Source organism: Marmota marmota, unplaced genomic scaffold (genome assembly GCF_001458135.2).
Source record: "Marmota marmota marmota unplaced genomic scaffold, marMar, whole genome shotgun sequence".
NCBI classification, from domain to species: Eukaryota; Metazoa; Chordata; class Mammalia; order Rodentia; family Sciuridae; genus Marmota; species Marmota marmota.
The window spans coordinates 15064389-15073353 of record NW_026000241.1 but is presented as its reverse complement, the minus strand read 5'-3'; the positions used below and the strand labels follow the sequence as shown (position 1 = coordinate 15073353).

The following is an 8965-nucleotide window of genomic DNA, read 5'->3' as shown; positions in this document are numbered from 1 at the left end:
TCATCTGCCTAAATATATACCCTTACTAAATAACTCTTACTCCATTCACTGCATAATTCCAATTCATCTCTTGGGACTTAACTCCTATTTTATCTCATGTCTGCCATATCATAGGACTTTAATAATATCTGCAGATGAATAAAAAGAACTACTGGCCATATCTTTTATTTACCAGATCATCTTTCTCAAAATGTCCCTTTTCTTTTGGTTATACTAATTATGAAGTACTAGTCCCAAGGAAATATAAAAACTTTCCTTCTTAAAATCTGATATGAGATGTAAAAAGGCTCGGGAATGTATCCAATAGCTGCCTTGGTAGCCTCATAGCAGAAAGATCTGACCATGGGAATACAGAGTGTTTTCCCATCTCACGGGGACAGGGCACCACTGAATTATACAACACAATATTCAAAGGCTATGCAAAACCAAATGTTTCCCACTCCCACTGAATTTTATATATGGGAAAACAGGTTCATAGGGGAAAGAACTTAGCTCTGGTCAGCCAGGCAATTGGTGGAAGAGTTAAGATTAGAACCAGACTCTCTAGATTCCAGGACAGTGCTCCCTGCTGCCCTCCCCAGCCTCAAACTCATACTACAAAATATCGGGATCCCTGAAAGTGAGGGAGAAATGACTTACAATACATGTCAGTATCACATTAAGAAATCAATCAAGAAAAAGTGATGATTTAACATATGACATCAGTCTTGACATACTTTTAAAAATATTAGTTTTAATGGAGATCTCAAAGGTATTTCATGGCATAGACCACAGGTGTTAGTCTGGGTTGGAGAAGTTGTCCAGCAGCTCTCAACATGCAATCATGCAAAAATCCTAAATAACTGCACATCTCTATGTGGTATTTACAGGAAGACAACCTTAGACCTCCAGCAGTGCCCTTGCCATATCTTTGAAAGTTCTGGTCCTGAGAAATTTGTCTAGGTAGATAAAATCCCTGGTCACAACTAAAATAAATAGACCAGTGACATTTTCCTGAAAGTAAGAGAACCCCGTCATTGGATATTGAAATTCAGAAGTGAAGTCAAAATAGAGATACTCTTGGCTTCTGACTATTGTTGTATGGAGACATTTTCAAAGGTAGGTACCAGCTACATTCCCTGCCCAGTTCTGACATTGTGACCAGTGACATGCATTGGTGAGGTTGTAGCTGGGGGCCATCTGTAGTGGGAAAGTTATGGCAGCCAAGGAACACATCAGAGCTGGACATGTCCAGCTGGAGTATCCTCACTCAGGGTCAGGTGCAGTCATCTCCTTACTGGTGGCTTCATCTTCATTTTGCATTGAGCTGGATGTGCTCAGGTTGACTCTATCACTGAGGCCTCTAGTGACGCTGTCATAGGATGGCGGGAAAGATGTGGCAGAGGCAGTTTCAGATTTGTCTGGAAGGACACAATTCTCATTTGCCATAAATTCCACAAAGCCTTCATCTGGGTGTGACAAAGCCTCCTCCTCAGTCCTGGGCACTCCAGAGGGGTTGGAGAGTGTCAAGGAGCGATATAGCACATAACTCCGATAGGCCTTTTGAATGACAGTGGCTGAAATGTCTTCTTGCTTCCACCGGAGGGTGGTTGCTATTGGTTCATAGGATGCTTTTGAAAGATTAGTTGCCATAAACTTCTCCTCCATGTTTGCCTTTAGTGAATCCAACTCTCCAGATTCTCCCAGCACGTTCTTGGTGAAGGCAAAGAGGATGTCCAAACAGTGGATCTTATCTCCAGGGACCAAGGGCATGTCCATCTGGATTAATATTTTCTGATTGGGTTTTGGGATTCTCAAGGGGCCTGAGAGAGTGTCTGCAAAGTCTGAGAGGGCAGAAAAGGTAATGAACTGGGTGGCTTCTGGGTCGAATTTCTCCCAGGTCTCATAGAACATGTCGAAATCGTCCTCACTCAGGGGCTCTGTGCTCTCCTCTGTGGCTACATTGAAGTTCTCCAGAATCACTGCAATGTACATGTTGACCACGATGAGGAAAGAGATGATGATGTAGGTGGTGAAGAAGACGATGCCCACGGCTGGGTTCCCACAGTCTCCTCTAGTGCCATTGCCATTGGGCAGATTGGGGTCGCAGTAGGGGGGCTCTGTGTTGAGGATGGGGCTGAGGAGGCCATCCCAGCCGGCTGACGTGGTGATCTGGAAGAGGCACAGCATGCTGTTGGCGAAGGTCTGGAAGTTGAACATGTCATCGATCCCGGCCTCCCACTTGACGTAAGCGAAGCTGGACATGCCGAAGATGGAGTAGATGAACATGACGAGGAAGAGCAGCAGTCCGATGTTGAAGAGGGCAGGCAGGGACATCATGAGGGCAAAGAGCAGCGTGCGGATCCCCTTGGCTGCTCGGATCAGTCTGAGGATGCGGCCGATTCGGGCCAGGCGGATGACTCGGAAAAGTGTTGGAGAGAAGTAATTTTCTAGTGATGTAAGAATCGCAGAAAACACTAGACCTTTGAAAGAGGGAGGAAATTATCTAATTAGTATCTCAACCATGAGCCCTGACCAAGTTGGATGTAAGCACATTTCCTCATCTCTTCTCAGTATGAACTTCCTCTCGGTTATCCACATTTGAGGACTCTGGGCCCCGTGAACCCGGCATGGTAGTTGACACAACTACCACTCAGTAAATGTTCACTGCCTTAATCCCCCCTCCATCAAGTTGATCTTACCCTTCTCACCATGTTCTTATCTTTTCCTCTACTTAGAACGACCTCTTTAAAGTCGCCTCCATGGTCGACACCCCATCCTCTGCAGTACTGTGCACATGCCCACAATACTTTATTTCCAATATGACACAGACCTGCTCTCTGAGTTTTCAGCTTTGGCCATCCCCATTCTTCCTTCTCTGTCCTCTGCTCTGGGAAGGCCGGGACCCCCTGTGATTCATCTCCTTATATCCTGCTGCGAAAATTGACTCATTTCCTGGCACATGGTCCCATAGATAATTGTATGGAGCCTGGGCTTAATTACAAGGGGGAGCAGGAGTTGGGCAACTTGCTGACAGCTAAAGCAGAATGGCTTTGAATGCCCAGCTGTCTGCATAATGGTTTTAATTTCTTTCACTTCCAGCTGTGCTTGAACTCTATGAGAGCCTAAGGATGGGCTTTTTAGGGTCAGCTACTGCCCCTAACCCTAACTATGAGAAAGGTTAAAAAGATGATGAATATATATGTCCCCTTACATGATATCGAACATGAAGATTTTTGAAGCTTGGGTAATTGGGACCAAAGACCTCCACTGGGAATCAAGCAAGGCCTTTAGGGTAAGGGGATTAAAAAGAGGTAGAATCAATTTCTCACTCCTCATAGGATTCCCTTGACCCTCTTTCCTGCTGTCCTTTGTTGTATGCAGATGGGTGGCCATGATATTGTGTTGAAGGGAACTGGAGGGAACTTAGGAAATCATGATAATTCTGGATTATAAAAACTTTGCAAAAACTCTTACAGTCCAGTTTAACTGGGGCATTTTTTTTATAATATAGATACATTATGTGTCTATATAATCTACTAAAAATTTCTGCCAGGCAACTGTCTACATCTTAGTTTTAATTTTTTCCCAGTACCTTATTTCAGGGTAGAATGAGTCCTCATACTTACAACAGTTTGACACTCAGTATGTGTCTTTATGGTGGGAAGGAAGAAAGGGAGGCAGGAATGAGGACAGAAAAGTTAACAGGTAGATTCTTCACTTGCCTTTTAAGTTCTCTGAGAGATTTTTGCCTAAGGAGCTGCTGTGTTGGCCTCAGAAACTGGTAGCTTAAGGTGTCCTCTTCATAGAACTAAGTATGATAGGTGTATTTTATTTCTAAATTACTGATGTGGGAAGTTACATAAGCAAGCTCCTTTCTCTAATATAAAAGCAAAATGGACTTTCAAATATCTCACTTCAGAAGGCCAACAAAACAAAACAACAACAACAGGGGCTGGGGATGTGGCTCAAGCGGTAGCGCGCTCGCCTGGCATGCGTGTGCGGCCCGGGTTCGATCCTCAGCACCACATACAGACAAAGATGTTGTGTCCGCCGAAAATTAAAAAAATAAATATTAAAAAAAAAAAAAATTTAAAAAAAAAAAAACAACAACAACAACAACAACAAAAAACCCCAAACAACCAACAACAAAACTCCTGTTATTCTAAGTGAGATAAGCCTGAGATGTTATTTAAGAGTATTTCGCAATCAACTACTAACTAAGTAATGTGGGAGAAATTTTTGGAGGCAATGGATATGTTTATGGCATGGATTGTGGTGTTGGTCTCATGAGTATATATTTACCTGCAGATGTTTTAGATTATATACATTAAGTATATGTGGCTTTTTGTATGTCAACAGTACTCAATAAAGTGCTTTTGAAGAAATAGCAGCAATAGAAAACAAAACAAAACAAAAATGAATTTAAACCCTCCAAACAAATAAATGCAAACTAAGGCTATATTTCTGCACCAGGGTGGGAAGATTGATGAAATGCTGCCAAGCTGTGTTTGGATGTTATTAGCTCTTGAGGGTAAATCAATGGAAAATTAAGTCTACAGCTATGCCCTGACATGAAAAGCAAGCAGGTCAGAATATAACTGATTGGGATATACTTAAAATGACAAGGGAAGCTGGGGAACTGGGATTTGGCTTTTATAGCATCAAACTCTGGCTAAACCACAAGAAATCCAGGGATAGTCTCTTGGATGTGGGTGAGAAGCAGCTAGTTTATTAGAAGAACTTAGCCTTGATATTTATCCAAAAGAAATGAAGTCAGCATAGTACGAATATACATGCATGCCCATATTTATAGGAATGCTATTCACAATAATCAAGTTATAAAACCAGCATAGATGCCTGTCAATGAATGAATGGATAGAGAAAACATGCAAAAGATGCACAATGGAATTTTAGGCAGCCATAAAGAAGAAAGCAATTAAGTCATTTGCAGCAAAATCGATGGGACTGGAGAATATCATGTTAAGTGAGATAAGGCAAAATCAAAGTCAAAGGTCATATTTTTTTCCCTCATATATGGAAGAGAGAAAAAAAGAGGAGAAAGGAGAGATTTTCATTTCAGAAGGGAATAGAGGTTGGGGATTGGCAGGAGGATACAGTGAAAGGAACCAGAGGGTAAACAGGAGATAATGGGCAATAAAATTGACCAAATTATATGTTATGTGCATATACAAACATACCACAGTGAATCCTACTATTATATATACTTGTAATGCACCAATAAAAAATAAAAGAACTTAGCCCAGTCAAAATTCAGCTCCACTCCTTACAAACTCTGTGAATTTGTATAACTTTCTTAATCTCTGAGGCTCAATTTCAAACGTTTCAAATGAGGACAAAAACATCTTTTTTATAGGATTGCTGTGAAGATTCATGAAGCCCAGGCCAGTGCTGAAGACTCAGTAGGTACTCAGCTCTTGTGGCTCTATCCCCATATTAGCTTCTTACTCTACCAATTTTCTCTGGATACTGTTGGGTCCCAAAATACTGGGTCTTTCATTCAATGGTCCCCAGACTGGACCTTTGAAGCACTGATCTCTTGATATTGATCAGTTGACTTTTCTGACACTCATATTCTCTAAGAGGATGATTACATATAGATTTGGCTTCAGACCCTCAATTTAAGAATCTTCTTTGAGGACTTAACATCAGCCTACTATAGTGACGCAACCACATCAAGGTTTATAACAGCTCAATTCACAAAAGCTAAACAATGGACCCAACCTAGATGCCCTTCAACAGATGGATGGATAAAGAAAATGTGATTTATATATATANTATATATATATATATATATAATGGAATATTAGCCTTAAAGAAGAATGAAATTATGGCATTTGCAGGTAAATGGATGGAACTAGAGAACATCATGCTTAGTGAATTAAGCCAATCCCCAAAAACCAAAGGCTGAATGTTTTCTCTGATAAGTGGATGCTGATCCATAGTGGGGGGTGGGTAAGGGAAGAATGAAAGAACTTTGGATTGTGCAGATGGGAGCAAGGGGAGGGGTGAGGCAGTGGGGATGGGAAGGACGGTAGAATGAGACAGACATTATTATCCTGTATACATGTATGATTACCCTACTGGTGTGACTGCATCATATACAGCCGGAAGAATGAGAAGTTGTGCTCCATTTGTGTACAAGGTGTCAAAATGCATTCTACTGTCATGAATAACTAATTAGAACAAATTAAAAAGTTGAAAAAAAACACCCCCAAATGAAAAACAAAACAAACAACAACAACAAAAAGAATGTCCTTTGAAGGATCTCCTTCTAGACTTTCCCCACTTTGCTGGCAACCCACTTCCTTTTCTGGAAAGTATTTTACAAATCACTTCACATAACACCATCCACCCCAACTGCTTTGAAAACTATAATGGTGAGTCCCATTGGAAACTTCATCATCTTAGACTTAGGTGCTCAGGAGGAGTGATTGTTCCCTTAAGGTTCTGGCAGTGGGCTATGCACATAGTAGGTGACTGCAAACATTTCACCATAGTATGGAGAATACCAATGGAGCCTCTTCATTGTCCTGAGAAAGCATCCTAGGGGAATTTCAAATCGGCTGCTCTTGGAAGGCTGCATGAACGGGGCTTTTCTAACACATGACACCTATTTGAAAAATTAGTTGGTTGTCCTCCTCTTAGTTTTAAAAGAGCAGCCAAAACACTCCCAAGCCCAGCTGGGCTTCCCTATCACGTGGCCATACACTTACTCCCGATGGAGAGGATCACGACAATGAAGTCAAACACATTCCAGCCGTTGGTGAAATAGTATTGCCTCAAGGCGAACATCTTCAAGACGCACTCGCCCGTGAAGACAGCCACGAAGAACTGATTGATTTTGCCGAGGATTTTTGTCTTTTCTTCGCTCTGCTCATCTGTCTCCACCATCATGGTGATCATGTTGAGGCAAATGAGGACCATAATGGCAATGTCAAAAGCTTGCCTGGTCACGACATCAAAGATGAATCCCTGGTACCTGTTCTGAGGAAACAAAAGGTGGTGGCATCAAGACCTTTGTCCCCACATAAATTAAACATCGGGAGGTCCTGACTTCTCCAGACATGAGTTTTAAAAGTCTGTCACCTTTGTCCCATTCACATTCCACCTCCAAACAGAAGCCACCTCCTGTTCACAGTCTCACCTTTAGTTGATTCCACCTCACTGCCCCGTTCTAGTCCTCATCACCCTCCCAGACGCCCACCATCACCAGGTACCTCTTTTGTCCTCACCCACGATCTTCCCTCCCTTTGGAATGCTCTTCTAATGTCCCCTCTTGCTACCTCAGTCCCAATACAGATTAAGCCATCTCTCCTAAGCCCCACTTCCTCCAGGGAGTTTTGCTTTATCACGTTACACCTGTCCCTTTGGCTTCCAGAGCCTTTGTAATCAGTCTTGAGCTAGGATTTCACATATGCCTCTCTTTTCTACCAGACAATGAGCTCTTGGAGGACAGGGGCCATGCTTACTCAAACTTGTGCTCCTGAAGTACCCCGTGCATAGCAATAGTTCAAGAACTGCTTGTGAGATTGTTGATTTGAGCTGCTCTGCTAAGTACAAAGTCAAGTGCAATGGTTTGACCCCCTCCTGGAAATGTTCCCTGAAGAGAACATTCTTGGGGTTTGTCAGATGTCTAAGCAAATGCAAGTGCAGGGCATGGGGTCAGGTCTCAGTCTTTTGCATTCTTGGAGGAAGGCAGAGTGGCGGGGATAACCAGTAGATGATTTATATCCAGTTATCTTTATGATGGTTTTTAGAAAGTTCCTAGTGTTGCCCTCTCTTCTTTCTGTTGGTGTTAACATTAATGCTCTGTGAGTCCTTGGCCCACTCTCATTCTTCACCCCTCCCCTTTACCCAAGTCCTTCTCCTGACCTCTGTGGTGCTCACAGTCCTCAATCAACAAAAACCATCTTCCACTCAAAGGCAATCATCTCCCCCACCCCACGTGCCCCAAGGTAGGGGTCAGGCGTGGGGTCTTCCTTGTTCCCCACGGTTCCTTCTAGACCTTTGCTCTTCCTGTGTCTTGTAAAAGCCCTTCCTCCCTTGAAGCTCTGTCATCTAGCTGGTCCACCTTTACCTCTTCAATACTACCACTTACCCACCTCCTGCTCCCTCTGCTCCATTCCTAATAAATCAAGCTCTTGGCCATACTTGCCCACTTTGGGCTATTATCCTAGGCATCTTTAATGTCCATGGAAATGACTCTTACTCTTTCTGTTCCTTGGACAATCTCTAATGATTTGGTTTTTCTTAACCTAAAACAAAATCCTCCTGAGCTTCCCACTCCAGGTCTCTCCTCACATGAACAACTGAAGTTTTTGAAACTGTCTCCCACTTACTCCAACAGAGCTTTGGCCCCCTGCCTGCCACCAAAATGGTTCTCACTAAGATCACCAATAACCTTCATAATGTTCAAGGCAAGGACAGTTATTTGGCATTGTTCATGTCCCCTGCTCTGGGAAGCTCCCCTTTCTTAGTTTCCATCCATGCCTTACCCTCTTGGTTCTTGCCCTTCACATGGCTCTGTTTCAGTCTCCTTGACCAAATGAAGATATTAGCTCCATCAAGGCTCAGTCCTAGACACCCTTTGCCTTTCACCCCATCCTCCCTTGTTTATCTCTTTAGCCTGTGAATTATCTTATATGTGATTTTTCCTAATTATTCGCCTTGGTCACAGACTCGTAATTTCCTGCGAGGGCAGGAAATTTGTCCATCTTTCTCACTGTTCTGCTCCTACTGTCTGCATAGTGCTTTGCATAAAATAAATTGGTGAATAAATGGAAGACAGAATGGACAGCTCCACCTTATGAGCTTTGATTAAATTTAATTCTATGCAGTGGGCGCTTACAGAATGGGTCCTATGTGCTGGGTTCTGCGTAAGTGGCCATGAGGCAGGAGGAGAAGACCATGTCATAGTCTTGCCAGGAAGTTTCAAGGAGTTTCTAAGCAGGCTGGGGGGTGG

The 8965-nt window shown here is 42.8% G+C and overlaps 1 protein-coding gene across 4 annotated transcripts in view; it reads right to left on the bottom strand.

Moving 5' to 3' along the window:
- Positions 1-770: 770 nt before the first annotated feature.
- Positions 771-8965, bottom strand: part of Scn10a (sodium voltage-gated channel alpha subunit 10) — a 93889-nt gene continuing 85694 nt past the window's right edge. For all 4 annotated transcript variants that reach the window (XM_015489623.2, XM_015489622.2, XM_015489624.2 and 1 more), the window contains 2 exons: positions 6717-6987; positions 771-2462 (listed from right to left, as the gene is read on the bottom strand). In XM_015489623.2, coding sequence (XP_015345109.1) covers positions 1246-2462; positions 6717-6987 — 1488 coding nt within the window. In that variant the 3' untranslated portion in view covers positions 771-1245. The remainder of the gene's footprint in view (positions 2463-6716; positions 6988-8965) is intronic.